Consider the following 27,654-nt stretch of genomic DNA (forward strand, 5'->3'; position numbering starts at 1 on the left):
AGATTATCTATAAATGTTATTCCAAGTGATAGAATTTTAAAGGTGGGAAAGTTAGGCTAATTTCTTCATTTGACAGATGAGGAAAATGAGGCCCAGAGAATTGAAATGACTTGTTCTGTTTTATATGGCTAACTAGGGGAAGTGTCAGGATTAGAACTCAAGTTTTCTGACTCCCAGTATAATGATCTTACCATTATATCCCATTTCTTCCCTTATAAAGGGACATATAAAACAGACATAAATAAACTACTCACGTTGCTTAGAGGAGGGGTAACAATGCATGAACTGCATAAGAAAAGTGACATTTGCCCTCATATTCCTCCTCTGTCAAACCACGGGGTTGGACTAGAGGGCCTCCAACATCCCTTTCAGTTATAAGCCTATGCTTCTACATAAAACAAATATACGCTATTTTTGATAAGCATCTATTAAACATTCAGTTAACTACATTTTATGTATCTTAGCATTTAGAAGGGAGGTTGAGGGACAATGTAAATCTAACAGATAATAATTTTATTAAGCATCTATTAAATGCTTAGTTAACAATAGTTTTGTGTGACATCATTTAGAATGGATGTTGAGTGATAGTTTTGAAAGTCTAGGTTCTTAAAAATGCTTTGCAGCATTAGGTGAGAATATCCTTGATTTAGAGTCAGAAAATGCAAATTTTAGTTTTGGTTTTGCCAATAACCAGCTTAAGCTACCATAGGGGCAGCTAGGTAGTGCAGTGGATAGAATGCGTGTCCTAAAGTCAAAAAGACAAATTTTTCTGAGTTCAAACCTGGACTCAGACACTTACTAGCTGTGTGACCTTGGGCAAGTCACTTAACCTTGTTTGCCTCAGTTTCCTCATCTGCAAAATGAGCTAGAGAAGAAAATGGCAAACCACTCCAGTATCTCTGTTAAGAAGACCCCAAATGCGATCATGAAGAGTCAGATACAACTGAAAGCACAGAAGATAAAAGTCAGTTTACATCATAGAATCATAGGATCAAAGATTTAAATGTCAGAGGACATCTAGTCCAATCCTCTCACTTTGTAGATGAAAAAACTAAGCTTCAGGAAAGTTGTGACTTGCCCAAGATGGTAAGTTGCAGAGGCAGGATTGAAACAAAGGTCCTTTTATTTTAAATCTTCAAAGACTTGTGTCTTTATCCCTAAGATGAAGGGGCTAGAATAAATAATATAAGAGCTAGAAGGGGTTTTAGAGATCATCTTCTTTATTTTTAATCACTATTGATGTCATTTGTTCTTGCATCACCCTTATTTCAGAATGCATGTTTTCCCCCTTTCTTACTCAGTGACCTATCCTTCATAAAAAAGACTAAAAAAGAAACGAGGGAGGGAGAAGCAGTTCAGCAAAACAAACACACACAGAACTAGAGTATGGTATTGTGTGTAATGTTTCACACCCATATCTTCTTACTCTCCTCTTTGGGGCCAAACTTGTGGACTAGAAGATATTTAAGCTCTCTTCTATCTATAAAGTCTATTTATCCTTCTGTCCTAGAAAAGGAAGCCATATGGCTCAGTGGAAAAGTAATTGGTTTAGAGTCACAGGGCCTGGATTCAAATCCTTACTCTACTACCTGTTACCTGACAGCAGGCAAGTCACAATCTCCCTGAGCCTCAGTTTCCTTATTCATAAAATTAGGGGTTTGGATTAGCTGGTCCTTGAGTTTCCTTACAATTCTAAGTCTACGGTCTTGCAATGTCCCTATTATAACAAGCAGGGCTTTGATATCCATATCCATATCCATAACTATCTCTATTTCTATCTCTTAAAGGTCTGCTTGCCATATATATATATATAATATACATACAAATATATATACACACATGTGTGTATATATGCATATATAAATATATATACAAGTATGTTACATGTCTTTACAATCTTTCAAAAAAAAAAGAACCATTGCATTATTTTATTATTTGAAAGCTTCATTTGTGAAAGACTTGAGCTTTGGAGAGCTGGACTCTGATATCTCTGTCCCTCATTATTTCTTTAATCTTGACAGGACCTTAGCATCAAGGACAGCTTGGAGAGCAGGGGATGGGATAGAAGAGAAGAAAGAAGTCAGGAAAGCCAGGCCAAGAGGTGGGAAGTGAGTGTGTGTGAGCAGACAGGAAAGAGGAGGTATCCTTTTTTGTCTTGATCATTTTGTTTGTGAAGTGATTGTATATTAGACTCTGAAAGCCTTCACAAAACATTCCACCAATTGACCAGAGCTACCTCCTTCTGTCTCTCTCTTGTTAGGAATGAATGACTAACGGTACTCAGAAGTGAAATGTAGGTGTTAATTTGACAGGGTTGAAGAAGCAGGCAAATGGGAAATGCTAGGGAACCACTTGCAAAGTTTCCTGGGTGAATGACTATGAGGTGTGTGAACATGGCACTTTTAGAATTATTTTTAAATAAGAAGGGGAGGCAGTATTTCTATAAAGGTCAGGAGGTGACAGGTTTCTCTTTTGTTGCCCAAATTAATCATTGGTATGCTGACAGTATCTAATATTTGTTTAATAAACTAGGCTAGTCCCAGGTCAAATTATGAAGCCTCAGTCATGGTTTCCTGAGACCTAGGCTTTTGCTCACCCCTTAGGTATATAGACAGGGATACCTGGTTCAGGTTCTGAGTGCCCCTGGGACAGTAAGATCCTATTTAGGATTCACAGTATGGAGAAGGTGCCCCTAGCAGAGGGTATCAATAGGGAGTAAGCTTGGATAGAGAAGGCCAGTAGAGTTATAAACGATAGAAGCTGGCCAGGCTGAGTGAGCTGCCCTAGGTTAAATGGAAGTAGAAGCCTTCTGACTGTGCTGGGGCATAGGTGCCTTGGATGCTTTTGACTCTGTGATACCTAAGGCTTCCCTATGCACTTCTTGGTCCCTACCTCAGACACTCTGAGTAAGGTCCCTTCATCTCTGTCCTGATATTTAGTTTCTTTCTAGCCTTACTTCACTTTGCTTTTCTTTATGCATTCTATGTTTAAACCAAAGTAGACTAGCTGTCCCCCAAGCCCAGCATGCCATATTTTACTTTTGACCAGTCTACTCCCTTATGCCTGGAATGAACTCTCTTTTTATCTCCACCTTTCAGAATCTCATTGCCCTTCAAATCTCCTCTATCTTTCTTACTTGCCAATTGAAAGTGTTACCTAACTTCTAATATTCGTAGAGCACTTTGTCTGAATCTCTCCTTTGCCTCAATCAAGCATTTAATAAATAAAGACCAGTCATTATATTAAGTGTTGGGGACAGAAAGACAGAAGTGACCTAGTCTTTGTTCTCTAGGGTCTTACATTCTAATGTGGAATGGGAGTAGACAATATGTATATATGAGTTGTCTCCCCACTGCCCAATTCCCACTTTCATTGGTGTACCAGGTCCCTATAGGAAAGCTGAATACCAATCTCTTAAGGTTATAGGGAAAGCTCTGAGAGAATGGGGTTTCTAATACTGTTACTTATGAGCTCCCACTGGTATATTGTCCCATTGGTTATAAGCCAGACTTAATTAGCTTTTAGAAAATGACTATTCACTCTTACTAAGCAGGTATAGCAAGAAGAGTTGTTATAACACATCCCCCCCCCAAACTTTGGGCAACTTTCCCTTTGTATATGCTAGTTTCTTGGGGAGAGTGGGCTCAAATGTAGAGATCATATGCAGCCAGAGGGTAAACTCAATGCTTCTGTTTACTGGAAGTACTTTCCTCCCTTTGCAAAAGGCCCATGAAGTTTTGTTTAGGTATAGTTCTCTGCTGGGCCACCAAGTGGGCCTTGGTACCCTCATAAAATCCTCATTTGGCTTTTCCTCCATGTTTCCAGTTTGTCCTTCATGTATCTCTTAGCTCTTCATGCAGATGCTGTTGTCAGGTGGGGATAGTGCTATGGATTTTGATGGAAACTCCAGATCTTCTAACCTATTGAAATTCACAAAATCATCATAGGGGCAAAGGTTGGGGGAGAAAAGCTTGATCTCCTTCTCTTCTCTCCCCACCCCCACCAAGAGCAGTTACCTCTCAGGAGTCTGTCACCACTGGATTTGACCACTACTCAAATCAATGCTACTGTACTATGAGAATTTTTTAACTGACTTGTTGTGTTATACATAAGCCAAGAGGTATGTCTGATTCTTTTAGCCAATCATAAGACGTGTGGCTATCATCCATCTTAATCTAAAGATCAAAGAATTTCTCCCAAATTTATTAAAGACTTGTTCACAACTAGTTAACACTTTTGATTGATTGGTTCAATCCAGCTGTGTGGGCCCTCTGTGATTATATTAATTAGGGGGTGGGAGTACCCTCTCTCCATGCATAAGTAAATAAAAAAGATATACATAATAGTACAAGATAGTTTGAAGGGAGAGGGAACTGGCCTCTGGGGAATCAGGAAAGGCTTCAGGCAGAAGGTAACACTGATGCTGAGTTGGGAAGGAATCCAGGGACTCTAAAAGGTAAAGGTAAGGAATGAGTGCACTCCAGGTATGGGGGACAGCCACTGCAAAAGCACCCTTTACCTTATAGTATACATTATAGTATCATAGATCTAAAATGGGAAAGGACCTTAGAGGTAATCCAATTCAACCTCCTCATTAAAAAAAAAGTAACAGTATTTTTTTTCAATTGTATATAAAGATAGTTTTCAACATTAATTTTTGTAAAATTTTGAGTTCCAAATTTTTCTTCCTCCCTCCCTTTCCTACTCCTCCCCAAGACAACAAGCAATCTGATATAGATTATATATGTACAATCATGTTAAACATGTTGTGAAAGAAGAATCAGAACAAAAAGGAAAATCCATAGTCAAGATGGCAGAGTGAAAGCAGTGACTTGCTTGAGCTCTCCCCCAAACCCCTCCAAACACCTATAAAAAATGGCTCTAAACAAATTCTAAAGCAGCAGAAACCACAAAAAGACAGAGTGAAACAAATTTCCAGCCCAAGACAGCCTGGATAGTTGATCAGAAAGGTATATCGCTCCAGGTGAGGAGAGGAGCACAGTTCAGTGTGGGCGCACTGGCAAAACAGGCCTCAGGGAACCTGGAGCAGACCTCAGGGGACTGAATCACTGGCAGCTGTGGTGGTTTCCAGACCTCTTAACCCACGAACCTACCCAAAGACAACTTAGAAGGTTAGTGGGAAAGGTCTGTGACTGTGGTGAGAGAGAGAAGCTTGGTCCCCAGTGCCTGAGTGTGGCCCCAGGGTGGTGGCTGCCTCCAGAGCTTCCAGCCCACAGACTGAGGGGGAATTGGGTGGCCTATCAGAGGCAGGTGGGGGGTGGGTTGCAGGGATCTCTCTGTCAGGGCTGAGACAGGAATCTCTTATTTTGCTCGTGCTTGGATCTGGGTCACAGTTCTGGGTGGTGGTCCTGGGGTGAGGAGGAGTGCTGGTGTGGTGAAGTGCTGATGGAGAGGAAATCCTCCTTACAGTTCCAAGGCAGAAAAGAGTGCTTGTTGTCATTCATAGACCAGAGCACAGGCCAGGAGAGGAGTAAACACCTTGCCCCTTATCATACCACCTTGGAAGAACTGAAAATTTACAGGTCCCTAGAAGTATCTCTGAAAACAGCTGCACAAAACCCCCAAAGCTTGGGACAGTACATTCTCCACACTGGAAGCAGACCCCTACCTTAAGTTTGAGTTTAAGTTTGAGTTTAAAACTCAAGTAATTGGCTGGGATCATGAGCAAGCCTCGAAAAAAAAGTCAGACCATAGAATCTTTCTTTGGTAACAAAGAAGATCAAAACATACAACCAGAAGAAAACAACAAATCCAAAGTTCCTATATCCAAAGCCTCCAAGAAAAACATGAATCAGTCCCAGGCCATGAAAGAGCTCAAAAAGGATTTTGAGAAACAAGTAAGAGAAGTAGAGGAAAAACTGGGAAGAGAAATTAGAGTGATGCAAGAAAATCATAAAAACAAGTCAACAACTTGCTAAAGGAGACCCAAAAAAATACTAAAAAAAATAACACCTTAAAAAATAGCCTAACCCAAATGGGCTAAAGAGGTCCAAAAAACCAATGAGGAGAAGAATGCCTTCAAAAGCAAAACTGGCCAAATGGAAAAAGAAGTCCAAAAGCTTACTGAAGAAAATACTTTCTTAAGAATTAGAATAGAGCAATTAGAAGCTAGTGACTTTATGAGAAATCAAGACACTGTAAAACAAATCCAAAAGAATGGAAAAATAGAAAACAATGTGAAATATCTCATTGGAAAAACAACTGACCCAGGAAATAGATTCAGGAGAGAAAATTTAAAAATTATTGGACTATCTGAAAGCCATGATAAAAAAAAAAAGCCTAGACATCATCTTTCAAGAAATTATCAAGGAAAACTGCCCTGATATTTTAGAACCAGAGGGCAAAATAGAAATTGAAAGAATCCACCAATCACTTCCTGAAAGAGATCCCCAAAGGAAAACTCCTAGGAATATTGTAGCCAAATTCCAGAGTTCCCAGGTCAAGGAGAAAATATTGCAAGCATTCAGAAAGAAACAATTCAAGTATTATGGAAACACAATCAGGATAACACAAGATTTAGCAGCTTCTACATTAAGGGACCAGAGGGCATGGAATATAATATTCTGGAGGTCAAAGGAGATAGGATTACAGCCAAGAATCACCTACCCAGCAAAACTGAGTATAATCCTTCAGGTGAAAAAATGGACATTCAGTAAAATAGAGGATTTTCAAGAATTCTTGATGAAAAGACCAGAGTTGAATAGAAAATTTGACTTTCAAATACAAAACTCAAGTGAAACATGACAAGGTACACAGGAAAGAGAAATCATAAGAGACTTATTAAGGTTGAAATGTTTATATTCCTGCATGGAAAGATGACATTTGTAACTCATGAGTCCTTTGTCAGTATTAGGGTAGTTGGAGGGAAAAAAATTATATGTATATATGTAGATAGATATAGATAGATAGATAGATAGATAGATAGATAGATAGATAGATAGAGGTCGCAGGGTGAGTTGAAGATGAAGGGGTGATATCTGAAGAATAAAATTAAGGTGTGAGAGAGGATTATACTGGGAGAAGGAGAAAGGGAGAGGTAGAATGGGGTAAATTATCTCATATAAAATAGACAAGAAAAGGCTTTTACTGTGGAGGGGAAGTGGGGGAAGGTGAGATGGAATGAGTGAATCTTATTCTCATAGGATTTAGCTTAAGGAGGGAATAACATACACACTCAATTGGGTATAGAAAGCTATCTTACCCTACAGGAAAATAGCGGGGAAGGGAACAAGAGAGCAGGGGTAAGATAGAGGGGAGGGCAGATGGGGGAGGGGATAATCAAAAGCAAACACTTCTGAGGAGGAATAGGATCAAAAGGGAGAATGAAATAAATGGGGGGCGGGATAGGAAGAAGGGAAATATAGTTAGTTTTTCACAACATGACTACTATGGAAGTGTTTTGCCTAACTACGTATGTATAACCTGTATCGAGTTGCTTGCCTTTTCAGTAAGGGTGGGTGGGGAGAGAAGAAGGGAGAAAATTTGGAATGCAAAGTTTTAAAAACACATGTTAAAAAAATTGTTTTCACATACAACTGGGAAATAAGAAATATAGGAAATAGGGTATAGAAATCTACCCTACCCTATAGAAAAATAGAAGGGGAAGGGGATAAGAGAAGGGGGGAAGAGATAGGAGGGAGGGTAGAGTAGGGCAAGGGGTATACAGAATGCATGCCATCTTGGGGTGGGGGAGGGGTGAGATAGGGAGAAAATTTGGAACTCAAAATCTTGTGGAGGTGAATATTGAAAACTAAAAATAAATAAATAAATAAATAAAAACAAAGAGGAAAATCCATGAGATAACAAAACAAAACAAAATTTAAAAATAAGTGAAAATAGTATGCTTTGATCTGCTTTCAGACTCCATAGTTCTTTCTCTGGATATGGATAGAATTTTCCATAATGAGTCTTTTGGAATTGTCTTGGATCATTGTATTGCTGAGAAGAGGTAAGTCTATCATAGATAATCATTGCATAATGTTGCTGTTGCTGTGTACAATGTTCTCCTGGTTCTGCTCTCTTCACTCACATCAGTTCGTATAAGTCTCGCCAGGTTTTTCTAAAATCTTCCTGCTCATCATTTCTTATAGAACAATAGTATTCTATTACATTCATATGGCACAACTTGTTCAGTCATTCCCCAATTGATGGATATCCTTTTTGATTTCCAGTTCTTTGCCACCACAAAAAGAGCTGCTATAAATATTTTTGTACATGTGGGTCCTTTGTCCCTTTTTATGATCTCTTTGGGATATAGACCCAGTAGTGGTATTTCTGAATCAAAGGGTTTGCACAGTTTTATAGCCCTTTGGACACAGTTCTAAATTGCTCTCCAGAATGGTTGGATCAATTCACAGCTCCACCAACAATGCATCAATGTTCCAGTTTTTCTACATCTTGTCCAACATTTATCATTTTCCTTTTCCTCCATATAAGCCAATATGATAGATGTAAGGTGGTACCTTGGATAACCCCCTCATTTTAAAGATGAGGAAACTGTGTGATAAATGGGGAAGTCAGGTTTTTAACTTGGGTCCTGCTTCTGTGTATATGCTGTTTCCCCCCAGTATAACATAAGCTCCTTGAGGTGGTAGCTATTTTGTTGTTCAGTAGTTTTTCAGTTGTGTCCAACTCTTCATGACCCCATTTGGGGTTTTCTTGGCAAACATACTAGAGTGGTTTCACTTCCTTCTTCAGCTCATTTTACAGATGAGGAAACTGAGGCAAAAAGTGTTAAGTGACTTGCCCAGTGTTAAGTGACAGCTAGTAAGTGTCTGAGTCCAGATTTGAACACAGGAAGATGAGTCTTCTTAACTCCAAACCTGGCACTCTATCCACTGTGCCACCTAGCTGTCCAATACGCACCTATGCCTAATTTATTTTTAAATCTCCTTCAGTGTCTAGCACATAGTCAGTGATTAATAAATATTTGCTGAATGATGGATGCATCCTTGTAAATAAACAAACCACTGGGTTGGGAGCAAAAGGGCTCTCAGAGCCGCAACCTAGAAACGTGCTATCCTGTGAACATTAGCTGGACTAAATTGGAGTCCAGACAATCAAGTAACCAACCAACAGTCGTGACTCTGGGTTTCTGGGTAGGTAAGTGAATAGCACATAAAACTAATCAAATATGCAGTTAGCATTCTCCCTTACAACTCTCTCCCAGAATGCTTATTTTGAAAAGACTTACAACAGTGTTTATGCGATATTTTTTAGTTTAAAAACTTTTTTGGCGTGTTTTTTTCCCTTCAGTTCTTAGGAAAATGTTATGAGTGTATCCAGACACACATATAAAAGTACTTACCAAGGAACATTTCAATAACAGATGCCTTCATAGTGAGAACAGCAATTCCCATAAATATCAAAATGGCACCCTGGAGAGGAAGAAACAATAACACCATAACATTTCAGCCAGAAGTTCTGAATTTCAATGTGCTTAATGATAGAGAATCGGTTCTATCACTCTACATTGTCCTCTAGCGCCCCATGATCCCAACTTGTGTCTTTCTGTATATGTCCTGCTGAGAGAGCAGATGGCCTGTGTTTCTGGCACACACAGTAGCTATCCTAAGCTAGACACGCCAACTGGAGCCATCAGCTTCTTTGCCACTTCTTTTGGGTCCCTGTCCTTTCTTTGGGCCAAACAACAAGACAGTGGAAAAAGTCAATCTCAGCAAAATATCAGACCAGGTTTGGAAATAGGCCAGTCAGATGCTGTGCTTATTTCTGGAAGCATCTTGGAGCTCTCTCTTGAAAGTTGCCAGCACTGGGGTGGCTGTTGGTCTGCAAATGTATTAGCTGGGTGAGCTCTGTGGTGGTCTGCCATGCCTTTTGCATTATTTGGTCTTCAATACTTTGAGCTAAAGAATCTCGAACCTTTGCTCTTTACTTAGACCATACCTATATTTATGTAAGAGCAGGTGTCATGAGACAGTAGTTAATGTTGGACTCCAAGTCAGGAAGACCTGGATCTGTATTCTGCCTCTGACATTTACTAGTTGCCAGAGATAGGACAGCCAAATCACTGGAACACCCAGCCTCAGTTTTCTCTTTTGTATAATAGTATCTACATTGCAAGGTCATTGTGAAGACCCAGTTAGGTAATGTATATAAAGTACTTTGCAACCTTTCAAGCACTCTGTAAATATCAGTTATTATTTTTAGTATATGCAGGTATAAATCAGCAATCAGAAAATTAGTAGGATCATAAGACCACAGATTTAGAGCTGTAAGGGATCCTCCTTAGATTATACCTGTATTTACACTTCTATTATCAACTAGTTTGTGAGTTTACAAGAAAGGAGTTATAATCATGCCTCAGATACTGACTAGATGTAGGGCTTTGGGCAGGGCATTGGTCATTGCATCTATCTGGTGCTCAGCTTCTTCATTTGTGAAATGAGAGAATTCTGGCCCTAAAGTGCTATGATTTATTTTGTTTTACACTGAATCTTTCTTGATTATGGCTTTTCATAGTATTAAAAGCAGTAGCAATTAGTCTAAGGAACAAAGCTAAACCAAACAGAATAAGCCACTTTGTTAAACTCCACCAAATAGAGTTTTGATAAGCTCAGTCCCTGAATGAGATTAGTAACCATCAGTTGAATAACCACTAGTTAATAGACTTTAGTCTCCAAGTATACATGAAGGCATTAAAATCTGCCCTGGGATTCAATGCAATACAGGGACAGCTGTGATGTGCTTTGCAAAAATTTTGATTGTGATGTATTTCTTATATGCCTTCATTAATCCAAGAAACTAGCATTTGCATACTTTGTAGGCCTAAATAGTTCTAACTTGCCTTTGAAGTAAGTTCTATAGGCCTAACTCTCCCCTATCTTGGCTTCTTTGTTGTCCAAATCCACTTCTGCTGATTAAGAAGGCAAGTGTCTTTGCCTTATTAGTGAAATTATCGTTTCCCCTAGGAAATGGAATTTTGAAGCAAAAGAAAAATGTATATATGATGTATGAATATATATCATATATACATATTACAGAGAGTGAGAGAGAAACAGAGAGAGACAGACAGAGAGAGACAGACAGAGACAGAGACAGATAGAGACAGAGACAGAGAGAGAGAGATAGAGAGAGAGAGAATGAGAATGTTTCCTTTGGAAAAGTTTTCTTTGTACTTAACTGGCCCAGTTGCAAGTTCTGCCTAAAATCACTGGGATTTCAGGATGTGACTAAGAAACGGAATTTGATCTTTCATGTGCTAGATGGACACATAAAAATAAGTAGGATTCCAGTAAATTCTCTAAGCCCTGAAGAGATAACATCAGTATACTGAGTCACCAGTGATGGAACCTGACCAGAGCCACTGTGCTTGGTGCAATCAGAATGTTTGCAGGACTCTACCTTATTATAGTTACTGTTTACTTGCTTCTCTGCACAGACACATGAAATGGAAATAAGCCCTTCAAAATATGTGAAAAGTTTCCATTCTTATCCATTTCCAAGGTCAGGGAGCAGGTCAGCCAATCATAGCTGGTAAACATCTACTGCTGAGCTGCCCCAAAGTGGAATGGATTGTCTTAGGACATGGTGAGTAGAGCGATAAAGAGAAATTTTTTTCACCTACATGCAAAGCAAAACTCTTATGGGTATATGTATGTCAGTGTAGGACAGTCACCCAGAGGACTGTCTGACTACGTTTGCAAGGGGTGGTCTAGTTCTTGTCTCTACAGGGGGGTGAGGAGGGGGAGAAACTAGACAAAGAGAAGTGTCTTAGCATCCCAGAGAGGACAGTGCGGGCTGGCAGATGATCTTGAGGTGAAGCATGAGGATTGTGGTAACTGTGGGAGGCAGCATACTTTCCTCAGGAGGAAGTTCCTCCCACTCCCTCCAGATAATTGATGCCCTGTGTCAAAGTCCCGTTTTCCTCATGATAGTTTCAGCTCTGGCAGTGGGTCTTTCCTCAAGGAGGTTTTCAAGTGGAGAGTGGATGACTCCTTAATACTCCTTAATGGCTACTTCATATTTAATATTGAGAGGGGATTCTTGTTCAGGTACCAATTGAACTAGATGAGTGTTGATGCCCCTGTCAGTCGGGATTCTTTGATTCTGTGAAATACCATGAAATAAGAGGTGGGGCACATGTTGTAATACTTCATGTGCTGAGCTGGTTTTGACTTAAAACAAACAAACAAAAGGAACAACAGAGATTTGCAAAGTAGTGTGCTACAGATATGCAAATTCACTCCTAGAGTGGTTTTAGCTTGTGTTACACAATTTACCAACTGACAACTAAATATATGGGGAAAAGAGAGAAAAATAGGGTATATGATGACAATAAATATTTACTGAAGACTTATTATGTCCAAGGCACTGTGATGGCATTTGGTGGATAAGTGGATGCCAAGTGGAATATAAAATATTCTTGGAAAAGTGATGTCTAACACAGTGATTCTGATTTTTTTTTTTTTGCTTGCAGCACAGGATTATTCTTTGTTGAGAGGAATCATGGCATATTATAGGAGAATAAGAAGACTCATGCATGTACAAGTGATTATAAGTACATGTGTTATACCATTTAGTGGAGACTCACATGCAGTTGCATGTGTAAGTTCCATTTAATTCATGGCACACTTGGAGGATGCTATGGAACAAACACCCTTTAAGAACTATTGAGTTAATATTTTAATATTTTAATGACATGAAAACATCCTCCTATCAATACAAGTCATCATCTCTCTATATCTCAGGAGATGGAGCTTAAGTTCCTGTGGGGAAAAAAAAAATTCTGATTTGGTAACCAACATTCTGTTGCTGAGTCTTTTCTGAACTTAGCTAGGCCAGTCTTTGAATGATACACACATAGGTAGGCCAATATTTGAATCTTGTCTAACTTGGTAGGACCTGTCAGAGCTTTTGTTCTATTTAAATAGCTCTGAAGAGTCTCTGATCACCACTGTCCTACATTGAGGTATCTGAGTAGCATTTTAGTGGAGGAAAACAATTAGAGGTAGAAAAAATACTAACAATATAAGTTGGAATGGTCTAGGAGGAGGTGGAACTTGAGCCTGGCCTTGTAGAATGGGCAGGATTTTCATAGGTAGAAGGACTAGAGATGGCATTCTATATGGGAAGGAAGAAATGGAATGAAGTAGAAAAGTACAAGGTATCTTCAGAAAATGGTGAGTTGATTGGTTCTGCTTGGGCAGAGAGTTCATGTCTGACAAAGAGAGAGACAAAGCTAGACTGGTAGATGGAGTCTAGATTGCAGAGTTTCCTGAATAGCAAGGAAAGGAGTTGGTCCTCCTTTCATTATGTAGGCAGGTCTGGGGGGCGAGATAAGAAGGGTAACATGGTTAGAGTAGTAAAAGCATCTTCTAAGGTCATTTGGGGATCAATATGTAGGATGTGGAGAGACTGAAGCCAAGGAGATCAGTTAGAAGGATGTAGCAGTCTAGGTTAGAGGTCACCAAGTCAGGAATTAGAGTGGTGGTAGTAGGAAAGGAAAGGAAGGGACATATGTAAGATGTGAAGGAAGAATTAACTTAAGTACATTCTTTCATTCATTACTATTGTTTCATTTACCTTGTTTCTAAAACTTGGTTATAAATTTCTGGAGGGCAGGCAAGAACCATATCTTATGTCTTGTATTGCCCCCATGCCATGCTGAATACACTCAACAAACACGTGTTTTTCACCTGAACAACTGCTATTCTGAGGATGACTATCATAAAAGCTACCCCTTGTATTTTGCAATTCTTATTCTACTAGAGTGATAGATATAACAAGTGCATCGTGGAGCCCAGAACTGTCCATCAGTATTGAGAGAGGTGGGAGAAAACATGGGAGCCATACTCATGGCCACTTTTGCTGCTTTTGACAGAATGGCTATAAAGCTGCTTCTGATGCACACTGCTGGCACTTGGTCCAGCCAAGCTAAGCGGCCTATTGCCACGCTTCTTTCTCTTGTGAGATACTGCAAGCTCATAGTCAGCATTGTCTAGGGGAAATATAAAACCTTTGATTGATGAGGGATTGACAGTCTATGGCTGCCTGGAGGCCAGTGTTGCGATGGCATATCATCAATCTCTCTCTTGCCACATTCTTTCTTTTCTTTTTCTCTTTCTCCTTCTTTCCACTCCCACACTACCTTTTTCAAGCCCTCATTACCCTTTGCCTAGATTATTGTAAAAGCCACCTAACTAGTTTTCATGCCTCAATTCTCTCACCACTCCAGTTTATCTTACACATGTTGCAAAAGTAATCTTCATTAAACATAATCCAAAAATGTGACTCCTCTACTTGACTAATGCTAGTGGCTTCCTATTGCCTCTAGGACAAAAATATTGACAGCCCAGCCCTATATCATCTTTTTCCAGTCTTGTTAGCTCTTGTTCCTCCTGTCATATACTCTGTGATTCAGCCAAGCTGGCCTCCTCTTTGCTCTTCACACATGACAACTCACCTTCCATTTCCATGATTTTGTACTGGTCATTCCTGATCCATGTAATATACTCCCTCCTTTCCTGTGCCTCATAGAATCCTTCTTTTCTTTTGAGGTGTAGCTCAGGTTTAGCACAGTACCTTTTTTTTTTGTGAAACTGACAACTGAGTCAGGGAATGAGAAATATACCAATAGCATAATACGTCAGAATATTATTAAGTATAAAGACAGCTAGTTGTTGTAGTAAGCTGGACTTGGAGTCAAGAATATCCAAGTTCAAATTCTTCCAAAGACACTTAGCATCTATGTGACTATGGACAAGTCATCTAACCTCTCTCTACCTCAGTTTTCTCATCTATAAAATGGGAATAATAATAGTACCTAACTCCTAGGATGGTTGTGAAGACCAAATGGGATAATATTTGTAAAAGTGTTTTGCAAACCTTAAAGTGCTACACCAAGGCTAGCTATTATTTCCTCTGCAGGTGTATTCCAGATTTTCTCTACCATGGCCCCTGCCAGTACCTTCTTCATCTCTCCTCTCCACCCCTTTACACCTTTTCAGCTTCTTTTTACATGCTGTTTTCCCCCATTAAAGTGTAAGGACAGTGAGGACAAGGACTATCTTTCTTTCTGCTTGCTTTTGTATTCCTAGTGCTTAGCAAACAGGCAGCTAGGTAGCACAGTGGATAGAGTGCCTGGTCTGGAGTCAGGAAGACTCTTCTTTCTGAGTTCAAATCTGAACACAGCTGGGTGACCCTGGCCAGGTCACTTCACCCTGTTTGCCTCAGTTTCCTCATCTGTAAAATGAGCTGGAGAAGGAAATGGCAAACCACTCCAATATCTTAGCCAAGAAAACCTCAAATCAGACGTGATTGAAAAAATGACTGAACACAAACAGCACTAAGCAAAGTGCATGGCACATAGTAAGCATTGAATAAATGCTTGTTGATTGATTGATTGTTTGACTGACTGAAACAGAGAGACACAAAAGAAACTTGGGGAGGTAGTGTAGTATAGAAAGCAGAGGACTGGGGGTCAAGTACTTGTTCTCATACTGATTAGCAACATGGTCCTAAGCAAATCACTTAATATCTATGGGCCTTACTTACTTCGTATGTAAAATGGAATACATTATACTTTAGTTGACAAAAAACATTTATTAAATGCGTACTATGTTCCAGTCACTGTCCTAGGTATTGGAGATTTGCAAAGACAAAAATAAGATAATTCTTACCCTCAAGGAACTTGCCTTCTACTGAGAGGAAAATTACGTCTACACAGATAAATAAATGCAAAATACATACCAAGTAAGCACAAGTAATCTCAGGGCAGAGGAAAGGGAGCATTAACATTTGGTGGTGGAGGAGAATCAGGAAAGGCCTCTTATGAGATGGTACTAGAACTGAGTTTTAATAGGAGTTAGAGATTCCATGAAAAAGAGGGAAGGAAAGAAATCATTCCTGTAAAAAGACATGGAAGCATGTATGGGAAATAGCAAATAATCTAATAAGGCTAGAATATATAGGGTATAGCTTAAAGTATCACACTAATGTTCTCCATTTCTTTTTTCCTTTCACAAACTCCTATAGAAAGTCAGCTATACTAATTGCTTAATAAGGATGCAAAAAAAAGGAAGAAAGGAAGAGGGAAGGAAGAAAGATAAAGGAAAGGAAAAAAGAAAAAAGCACCAGTTAAACATTAAAAAATAAAGAATAAAACGTGAAGAATTTTGGAAGGGGACACAAACAGGGCAATTTTGTTTCTACCACACAAAATTTAATATACACTTTAAACTATTAAAGCTAAAAGCTACACTAAGACTTTTGGGACATGCTGTTGAGTACATGAGGAGAAGTAATGTGAAATCAGTCTGGAAATATAGGTTGGAGCCCAACTGTGGAGGACTTTAAATGCCAAATAGAGGAGTGTATATACTTGTAGGACCAATGCTAGGGGCTGTTGTGGGGGCAAATGCTTTATAAAGCTTCAAGCATTATTACAGAAATTCAGTCAATTGCAGAAATGTGGGCTGCTCAAGAAGAAAGGAATCCCCTCCAACTGGGCAGGTGAGGGGAAAAATTCAGAGAAAGTGAGAGAATTCAATTGGAGCAGATGGATTTGGAGGGAATTAGTTGCAGGCACAGGTGGAAGATAATGTGAAAAAATGTAAAAATAGGAAAGGACAGGATGAGCTTGGGGACCTTGAATAGCCCAGTTTGTCTGGGATATAGTATATTCAAAGTTAGGCACCATGAAATAATCCCATAAATGTAAGTTGAAGGAAGATTGTGGAGGGCCCTCAATGCCAGGCTGAGGGATTTATTATATTTAACTTTGAAGGCAATGGGCAACCACCGGGGAAGGTTTTTGGTTAGGGAAATTACATTATCAGACTAGCACATCAGGAAAGACTGGGTAAGAGATTGGATATAGGGGTGTAAGAAAGAGGACAACAGAGGATGCTTCAGATTTCAAACCTAGGCTGACTGGGATAGTACTAGTGCCATTATTAAAAATACAGAAGTAAGGAGGAAGGGCAGGCCATATTGCTAGAAGACAATGAGTACATAGCATCATAGATTTTATAGCTAAAAGAGACCTTGAAGGCCATGTAATGCAATCCTCCCATTTTACAGATGAGGAACCTGAGGCACCGGGAAGGTAAGTGACTTCCTCAAAGTCACACAAAGGGCAGTAGTACTTCATCCCAGGTGGTCTGGGTTCACTATATCATGTTGCCTCAGACATTCTGAATTTGAGTTGTCATTTAGGTGGAGATGCCCAGAAGGCAGTTGGAAGCCCAGGACTGGAGCCCAGGGCTATAGACAGATTAATAGTCTTTTTCCCCCCAGATTAATTTGTAGCCACCATTCACAGCCAGGGTAGAGTTTTTGTGCTCCCTGGTATTAGTATGACAACATTCATCTGATCTGTGGAGCATGTTTTCTTCATCTCAGGTTGCTCCATACCATGCTATCTTTAGCTTTGTCATGAAAGCCAAAGCCAAGGGAGAGACCTTTTGTGTGCATTTCTCAGGCATCATTTTGCATCTTGCTAACAGACTGACATATGGTAATGTTTACCAGATCCACAAAGGCTTTTGACCCATAGTGATGCTTTGGAATATTGCACATGGTAATTACATCTCTGAAGTGGTAGTTCAGCTCTTCCATTGCCTTTGGGGGAAAATACTAGTTAGCAGGCATGCCCCCTAAATGAGCTCTGGAGAACTGCTTTCAGGAGTTATTTATCTTCTATAATGGTAGGTGACAGGAAAGATATACATTAGGGAAAACACTTGGTTAGAAAGTCATAGAGTGGGCCATGATCTCATCTTCATCCCTCTGGTCATTTTATGGGATTTACCAGTTTTCTGAAATCACTGAAGCTAAAAATTAGGATATCTCTTCCATGTGAAGCTTGACCTACTGTGTATGATGTTCTCTGATTTCTTTTCTCCTAGAGGCTGTGGGATCTCTGATTGTCAAAGTGGCTATTTAGCCTAAATGTGGTTTTATTGATTTGCTTCAGCTAAGCTGTAATCACCAGGGCCAAAACTGGCCTATACTTTTGCTTTTGTCTTAAATTCTAAAGCACACAAGTAAGGCTATAGTCTGTCATTGACTCCCATTGCCTCCCATCCTTGCCTGTGCTCTGGAAGCTGAGAAGTGCCTAAGGGACCACTTTTATAATCTATCCCTTGAGTGTTGAGTGACAGGTACTACTCTGAAAGATCTTGCCAGACTAGAACACTGGACCAAATTGAATAGGTCAGTATTCTTTCTATGTGAAGGAAAAGCACTAACTGTGGAGTCAGAGGACCTCAGTTCAATCCTTACTTTTGATATGATGTTACTTGGGTGAATCATTTAACTTCCCCTGAACCTCAGCTTTTAAATCTGTAAAATGACTAGATTGTATTACATGGCATCTGAGTTTCTTTCCATACCCATATTTTATTTTATTTTTTGGTCAGGACCTGGGATTTGATCAAGGTAGAGAGCATCCTGGTGAACCTTCTATTAATGCAGATTGTGACCTATCCTAGAATATATGAGGGCTGCCTGGGGCTTTGAAAGATTAAATAATTTGCCCAAGGCTATACAGCCAGTATATGTCAGAGAGAAACCTTGAATCCAGGTCATCTTGAGGCCAAAGCTGGCCACTAACCCACTATAACACTCTTCCTCTTAGATGTAATTTAACAGAGCTAAATGTAAAGTCTTACAGTTGGGTTCAAAAAATCAACTTCACTAAGTACAAAATGGGGAAGACATGGCTAGATTGAAGTTTAGCTAAAAAAAGAACCGAAGGCTTTATTAGCCTGATAGTTCGGTATGTCAAATGTTTGCTGTGGAAACCACAAAAGTTAATGTGATCTTAATGAGAGTCAAGATCCAGAGCATTGGAAGCAATAGTTCCTCTGTATTCTCCTGTGATCAGAGTACATCTGTAGTATTGTGTTTTGTTCAGGGCTATGTTTTAGGAAGGATATTATAGGCTAGGAAGACTTCAGTGGTAGGTAAACAAGATGAGATGATGAAGGACCTGGCCTAAGGTAGTGCCATGTGAAGGAAATGGAGATGTTTAAACTTAGGTGAGATGTGATAGCTGTCTTCAAATATTTGGAGAACTGGAATGTGGAAGAGGAATTCTATTTTTTTGCTTGGCTTCCAGATGGCAGGATTAGGAGTATGGGTGGAAGTTGCATAGAGCCAATTTAGACTTAATATAAAGATAAAAATTCCTAGTAATTAGTACACAAAATGGAATGGCCTGTCTGGGGAAGCAGTGGATTTCCCTTCACTGGGCTACTTCAAGCGAAGATTAGCTGATTGGTTTTTATAGATGTTGGAGAATGAATTTTTATTCAGGTATTCATTGAACTAGATGGCCTCTGAAGATCCTTCAAACCCCGAGATTCAGTGATTTTGACCCATAAAACCATTCTCTGACCCTCTTGGCAGATCCCATCAAAGAAGACAAGACAGTCTAGGTTATTGGTTTTCCAACTTTCCTCAAGCTACTAAAAGCAGGAATACCATTACCATTTGAGGCTATGTAGTTGTGGAAATGTAGGTACCAAAATTTAACTTTGATATTTTAACAAATGCATCACATGCTCAATGAGGGTGCTCCTTTTATCAATATCAACTCCTCTACTATGACACATCCTGAGTAATTCATGTCCTTGCCCTTCTATAAATGCTTCATAGAGGATCTGGCCCATATGCAGGGGACAGCCTTTGGGGAACAAGTAGCATTCACCTCTCTATTCATCTCTTATGCCTTACTCTTGTTATGTAGCTGACCCACCTCCTTTTCTGGGCCTGTGTGTCTTTGTTGGTTTTTTCCCTCACACTTCTTGCATAGAACTCATTTGGAGATATCAGATGATATGCATTCAAATACCTCCTTTATCCTTTACCACCTTTATGACTTTGGGCAATATACTTTACTAGGTCTCAGTTTCCTTCTCTGGGGGATGAAAGGATTGATGCTGGAAAGCCATTTGAAATTATGCTAACAAAGTAACTAAAATATTTATACCCTCTAAACCAGAGATTCCACTTCTAGGCATATATCTTGAAAAGGTCAATAATAAAAAGAAAGGACTTTTAGAGGCAAAAGGCAAGGGGCACTATGGTGGAGGAAGGCAAAGAAAAGGAAATAAAGTAGATATCCATTGATTGGTAAGTGACTAAATAAGCTGTGATGCATAAATGTAATGGAATATTACTGTATTGTAAGAAATGATAAATATGATGGATCAGAGAAGCATGGGAAAACGTGAACTGAGGCAAAGCAAAGCAACCAAAAAAATAATATATAACCATGCCTAAGATAAAGTAAATGGAAATACTATACTTGGCCCCCAGAAAGAGGTATAAGAATGTATCTCTCTCCTTTCTATGCAGAGATGGGGGAGGGCTGCCTATAGATATGGGGTCTATGGAACAGTATATGTTAATATCTGGCTTTATTAATGTGTTAGTTTTGCTAAACTGTTTTGTCTTTTTAAATTTTTTTTTTATGAGATACGACTTTTGAGGGGGGAAAAGGGAATGTATACAATGGAAAATGTAGCTGATTAAAAAAAGACATCAATAATAATTTTTTAAAATGAAAGATTTGGATAATATCAGAGGTGTATAACCTTTGTTTGTGTCAGGGACCCCTTTGTTGCTTTGGTAAAGCCTATGGATCCCTTCTCAGAATAGTGTTTTTAAATAATTGAAATAAATGTTAAATTTAAGTTGGAAGTTAATGCAAATAAAAATGTAATTTTTTTCTCTCATCCAAGTTCATGAAGCCCCTAAAATCCAGCATTAAGAACACCTGATCTCCAAGGTCTTTTTCAACTCTAAAACTATCATCCAAATTCCCTAAATTAAAGAAACATGAGGCAGGACTATATTAAGGTGAAAGAGCCTTGCCAACAAATGTTCATGTAGGCTACTTGTATCATCTCTCACTCTTTAGTGACTTTCATTTAGTTGATCATTGGTTCTACTAATGATTTTGCCTTAGGTTTGTAGCCTGTGCAATGAGATGCAATGCAACCCTTTGGTCCTCTGTTCAGGGTCAACACTGGCCAATTGCCATGAAGTAATTTTTTCCCTCTCCTATTTGTTCCCATAGTTTGTTGAGAGAGGAAATGAATAGTTAGAACTCACAGCAGAAGCAAAATATAATCATAGCCCAATTATATCAATAATAATAACAAAGGCTAAAAGGACATATCATTTGTCTTTTTTTTTTTTTTGGCCCAGGCAGGCATCATCTACCTATCCAAATACTTAATCGCAAAGCTCCAAAGAAGAAGCTTGACTTCTGTTGCTGTAGGCTTTCTTAGATTGTCAAGGGCTCACATATTAATGATATCAGACTTGTGTTATCTCTGCCTCCCAATCACCCCTTTCACTTTTCAGAATGCAGAACTTCCCACTTCCAAAGGCAAAAGCCAGTCTGAGCAAGCTGACTTTCTCTTTTAAGTCCAATACCCGCAGTGAATGTTTTCTAGCAATGAGAGCTATGAACAGGCTAAAAGCAGAACTGCCAATGACCCAGTAACCTGGGAGGTGTATTCAGACTTTGCCCCAAGGGCTAGTTTTTCTTTCTTTCTTTTTTTTTTTTCATCTGAGGGAAAAGAATGTCAGGCAAGTATAGATCACCTCAGGGATGATTTTATGAATTTTTTATCCCATGTCCACACAAAGCTTTCTATTTTTCCTTACATAAGCTTAGGGAAAGAATGTAGGGGGAAAATAGTATGTATTAACTCTCTCTGCAGAGAAACAAGTTACAGTCTTGTCAATGAGGAGACCTTTGTCATGGAAAGTGATTTTCTGAAACAGTGTGAGTTATAGGAGAGCAAGATTACACCTGTGACAAGCCACTAACCTAAGTCCTTGGGGTGAAGATAAATGATTTCCTTCGGGAATGGCTGCCTGATGTTCTTAATGATTAAGTATTGCTCAATATCTTCTCTGTGGCATCTTTCTAATGAACCTGTTCAATGTTTCTCAAGCCAGGAGACAGTCCAAGGAAGCTTTGGGTTCTTCATTTTTCAGGGGTTCAACATCAAGGAGAAATAGAGCAACGGCTTCCCTTTCCCTGACTTTTCTTTCTATCAATACTTGCTAGTTGGATGACCATGAGAAAAGTAGCTTAGCACTCATTATTAAAGTGTTTCACAAAGGGAAAATTTTTCTTCTAATTTTCAACTCAAATGTGGTACAGCCTAGTGGACATTAGGGCTTCAAAGATTGAGATGAGTCAACTGAATACAATAATGACTTACTGGGCTCAATGCTAGGGAAGAAATCTGATGCAGGGGCTTGTAACATTGTTGCCTAGGAAAAATGTATCCCACTTCAGTTCAATCTAATCCTACAAGGATTTTTAGGGGCCTACTATTCACCAGGAACTATGCTGGAAGCTAATTATACAATGACAAAAGCAGAAATGGTTCCTGCCCTTAAGTATTGAATAAATACTGTTTTAAGATTTAATTAGAAAAAGCAAACTACTCCATTTAACTAATTAAAGCTAATTCTCATTTATTCAACCAATGTTTTATTGAGGTCTTGTAAGATAAAAGTAGAGCCACAAAGTAATTCTGGGCCTACACTAATCTCAGTTGGTAAAGGGAGACCTGGGGAAAGATCTTGGACTTCATATAGGAGTAGGAACCTCCCATGGGACAAAGACAAAGACCTGGAGACAATCTTTTGGATGGAGACCTCAGCACACTACTGCTATAGAGGCCATTTCTAAGGCAGGTAACTCATTGAGACTAAGTCAGGGAAAGCTCAATAGGATGCTTGGGAAAAGGTCTTAGGATCCTACCTCTCACTCCCATTGCCCCTCTTTCATATGAGCCACTTTGAGGCCAGGTTCAGCTGCTCAAATAGTTTGGTTCATGTTCCCTAACTTCCACGAGGACAGGTGACAGGTAAGGGACACAATGATGGAGAAAGTAAGCAGTCCCATGGAGGCAGCTCTATAGCAGATGAGACCTTTAGGGATTAGCATGGTGCCTGGTACGTAGCAAGCTTTTAACAAATGCAGGTTTATTGATTACAAAGGCACCATGCCAGAAGCTATAGCTATGCAAAATTAAATAAGACACCCATGGAATAGGGTGATAAGATGTACCAAAGTACCATAAAACAATGTAGCATATGGTAAACCCCACAGCAGAAATATGAATGCACTGCCAAAGGTGTTTATAAGAGGAGACATTATTTGGTTGGTAGGGAGGTAAGGAGGTTAGAGAAGGCTTCATGAAGGAATTCTTGGTTCTAAAAGGCAGAGCTGAAAGGAATGGGTGGAAGCTACAGAGGCAGATTTCAGTTCTATGAGTATTTCAAGCAGAGCTATCCAAAAGCAGGATGGGTTGCTTGAGGAGATACAGGTTTTCCCATAAAGACAGTATGCAAGGGAGTGTAGAAGTTATCCCTTTCACATTGCAGGGGTTAGGGACACCCCCACAATCTGGAAAATCCATGTAAAAATTTTTGACCCTCCCTTCGTACCAGGGAAGTCTGAATTATCATGGTATTAAAAGATAAAAATATGCTGATACTACATAATACTATAGATATATTTTATGCATTTCTGAGTTTCTAAACTTTTTCTGTGCTGTCTGCTGGCCTTTGTGTGTGGTCTGCTGCTTCTGCAAAACTCCCTCAAAATTCCTGTTTAATTTCTTATGCCAACCTGTGATATATTGAAAACATGATGGGGAAAGCCACAATGTGGAAGAGATAATTGTAGAGAGAGTACAAGGTTTATGGACCTAGTTTTGAATCCTACCAAATACACTTAAAAGCTATGTGATATAGATAAATCATTTAACCTCTGAGCCTCAGTTTCTATCTCCCAGAATTGTGAGGATCAAATGAGATAATATTTCTAAAGCACTTAGCACAATGCCTGGCACATATTAAGTACTATATAAATGCTAGCTATTATTATTTACAAGGTATCAACCTACATTAGTAAAAGAAATTCCCTTATTGGGAGTTCCCTTTGTGAATGAAATCACAGGTCTGGTAAAAAAAAAATTGAAATAGATTCCCTGAAAGGCCCTATTTTGATGCCTCCTCATCTGAGCAAGTAGCAATGAGTTCTTAAAGGTTATTCCATTAGAATGCTAGCTCTCAGGGCCTTTTAGTACATGCCCCCCTTAGAGGGCATCTAGTATAACTCTTCCTCCCACCCATTTTAGAGATAAGGAAACTCAGGTCCAGAGAAGTTGTGACTTACTCAAAAAGCCACTTAATAGGTAGTGAGTTGTAGTGACTCTAAATTCAGCAAGAGGAATTAGGTTTGTTCCCTTTGACCTTAGAAGGCAGAAATAGGAACTATGTATGGAATTTTCAGAAAGACAAATTTAGGCTTGATGTCAGGAAATTTAGTCTTGATGTCATATGGCAGTGAGACATGCACTATGATAGTTTCTGCAGAAATAAAAATGAATTTCACACAGATAACAATGGAGAGGCATATGGTAGGTGTGAGGCAGCTGTGATATCTAATCAATAAGGTACTTTAAAGAATAAGAATAAATTATCAAGGAAATGAATGATAGCAAGAAAAAAATGTGCTGATAACATGGTGAGGATTAAGGACTTCCTTTTGATGTCAAAAGAGAGAGGATTGCCTTGGGTTGTCTCCCTGTGGTGAACCGCTGGGAGCATACCAGATAGAAAGTCATGGATGGGTTGCAATTTGCATAATTAGAGGGAACTTTCAAATCAATGAGATCTTGGATCCATTTGAGTCAAGAAAAACCTCCTAGTGATTAATTTTTAATTAATTAAGCTATCCTAAAGTAGAATGGCCTCCATCTCACTGGAGCTCTTCAAAGCAAAGGTTAGATAATCTCTTGTTGACTAGGTTGTATTAAGGATTTGTTTTCAAGCATAGGTTCAACTAAATAGTCACTACGGTAATCTTCCATCTATGAGATTCTGTAATTCTCTGTGTCATTAATAACAACAATAAAAATAATGGCATTAGTGGATATCTTATAAGGGTCTTTAAGGTTTGCAAAGTGCTTTACATAGGTTTTCTTATGTGACCCTCACTGTACTTAGCACAATATGTAGCCTAGCACGTAGTAGGAGCCTATTGAATTAAGTTGAACTAAGTTTAGGGAAGCGCATCATTTGAAATATGGGATCATAAGTTCATACATTAGACCTAGAAGGGACTTTGGAGACTTCTCATGGATTAGAGGTCAGTGTTTATGGAGGATGTAGAATAGAACCAGCAGTGTGGGTGCAGTGTAAATAATCCTGGATTTAGAGTTAGAGGACTTGAGTTCAAATTTTGTCTTTTGACCAAATGACTTTGGTTAAGTCACTTAATCTATATTCCTATCAGTTTTCTTCTATGTAAAATGAAGAGGATAGACTGGATGACTTCTGAGGTTCCTATCAGTGCTAGGTTTATGAGTTAAAACATTTCTAACTTCTCTAGGTTGGTCCAAAGACAACAGTCTGTTGCTAGGCCTATACTTAAGAGTCTTCTTTCCACAGCACCACTTTGCTTTCCTGCCATACAGTTTTTGCTCTGGGAATTTTAGGGATCAATTGAGAAAGTGTTGAAATTCTAATTGCACAATTCATAAGCCTCTCAATCAAACAGTCAACTAATTGACCAACATTTGTTGAATATCTAGTATATACTGAACTCCGAGAGCACAAAAACAAAAGGGAGATTGTATCTTCCTACTGTGTCTTAGTAACGCATATATTTTCATTATATTACAATGGAAAGCAAACTCCATGAAGCACAGAAATCTATCCAAAAGAAATACTTGTTTGGAATATGAAAATTTTATTTCTTCAATTTTTCCCCATATGAATAATTTCATAAAATTTATATAAAAGTCTGAATTCTATTAGCTACTTAATGACAGCAATGAAGAAAATGGGGCTTTGGGATTGATCATTAACATTTCCTGTGTTCCTGGTGAGGTATATGCTTTCATTACCAAGATGCAGTACAGACAAAGCCATTTGTTTGACATATTCCTCAAAATGAAGCTTAATCCCCAGGAGCCAGTCCATGGCAATTAATAATGGAGCATCTGTAGCCTTACAGTTCTTAGGCTGACAGCCCTTCAAAGAAAGGGGGGATTTTAATTAATCAAATCAAAGCTAGTAGCTCAGCTTACATAGGATTAAAGATTGAGAGCTGGAAGGAACCTTAGAGGTCATTAAATCCAGCCCCCTCATTTTCCAGATAAGGAAACTGAGGCTCAGAGAAGTTAGACAACTAGCCTCAGTTTATACAGGGAGGAGGTGGCAAAACCAAGATTGAAACCAGGTCCTCTGATTCTACTGCTCCCTCTTCTAAAGTAATGCTCAAGTTAACATTCAAAGAAAATATACAAACAAATGTCATTTGATTACGATCTGCATAAGGATATCTTTATGTTGCCAGAGCAAAAATTAATTAAATAAATAAAAATTAAAAAACAACCCCAGAAAACACTAAACCTTTTTTTGAAAATCACTATCAAAATGCCCTGGTTTATTGCACTGGAATGTGATGACAGAATGCCACTTTTAAAAAAAGTGCTCATACTTTTTAAATGATTGCTTTGGCCAAATACGTGTAGTGGTAGTTTTAAACGATACCTTAATAAAATTGTGAATTCCATTTTCTAATAGATTCTGGCCCTATTGCCCTAGAGTGTTAGGAACCCGTTATCAACCCTCATTATTTGGGCTGATTCTCTCAGCTCCACATGAGCGGGAGGTATTTGTTTCGTGTTTATACTGGTTTGACACAAATCATGCTCTGAAGAGATCACATATCCTGTTTCCCCCCTGAATAGTGGAGCTGCTATGGCAGACTTTAACAATGCCATTCATTCCTTCCTACAGGCTTATCCCTAAAAGACTATTCAGTCTGAACACACACACACACATACACACACTCACACACACCCCATAAACAGACTTCGTAAGCCAAATCCCATAAACAACTACCTGAAGAGAGAAGCATAGATGCACAGAAATCATTTTCACTTTTAACTTGGTATGATCATTATTATTTCCTTTTCTGATATTACTTTTCCTAATTAAATAGTCCATAAGCCCAAACAAAGCATAAAGAGATGGAGGAAAAAAGTAAAGTAAACAAATGTGTGAATTTCAGACCAATATCATGCAATTTCACTTCTCTCCACCACAAGCAGTTGGTTTAACTATGTGGTGAAAGAAATAGATTGCATGTATTGAAGAGTTGACCATAAGATGCAATAATATACATATATAACATTACCTTCCTTCTAAAGGATTACCTCTTGGGACTCCTAGTAATTTGCCAGTAAGGACAGCCAGTCAGTGCCACTGCTGCTGTTTCTTAATAACAAACACATTTTCATGATCTTCTAACAATAAAAAGCAAACTCCACACAAAGCCCAGAAGTTTAGCCGATAGACATACCTTGTTTGAAGTGTGCAATATTTTTCAATTTTTTTCCACCACACCGAAAGAATATCCTTTCCCCCCCAAGCGTCTCTGCATCCCAAATTCCAGCTAAATTATCTTAAAGAAGAAAGAAACAAAGTAGAGGTCTGAGCACCTTTTCTCTCTTCCTGAGAGTAGTTAATCAAACATTCCCCTTGGCCTCTCAGCACTTTGAAAGACACATTTTACACACACACACACACACACACACACACACACACACACACACACAC

General features: G+C 38.9%; 1 protein-coding gene across 2 annotated transcripts in view; it reads right to left on the minus strand.

Annotated features, from left to right (window-relative positions):
* The window catches only part of VIT (vitrin), a 153,946-nt gene extending 126,344 nt beyond the window's left edge, over positions 1–27,602 (minus strand). For both annotated transcript variants that reach the window (XM_027850499.1, XM_027850498.1), the window contains exons 1-2: positions 27,398–27,602; positions 9,329–9,398 (exon numbers count right to left, since the gene is read on the minus strand). In XM_027850499.1, the coding sequence (XP_027706300.1) occupies positions 9,329–9,380 (52 nt within the window). In that variant the 5' untranslated portion in view covers positions 9,381–9,398; positions 27,398–27,602. The remainder of the gene's footprint in view (positions 1–9,328; positions 9,399–27,397) is intronic.
* Between the last annotated feature and the right edge of the window lie 52 nt (positions 27,603–27,654).

The sequence above is a fragment of the Vombatus ursinus genome, unplaced genomic scaffold (genome assembly GCF_900497805.2).
Source record: "Vombatus ursinus unplaced genomic scaffold, bare-nosed wombat genome assembly UNPS02009062.1, whole genome shotgun sequence".
Lineage (NCBI taxonomy): Eukaryota > Metazoa > Chordata > Mammalia > Diprotodontia > Vombatidae > Vombatus > Vombatus ursinus.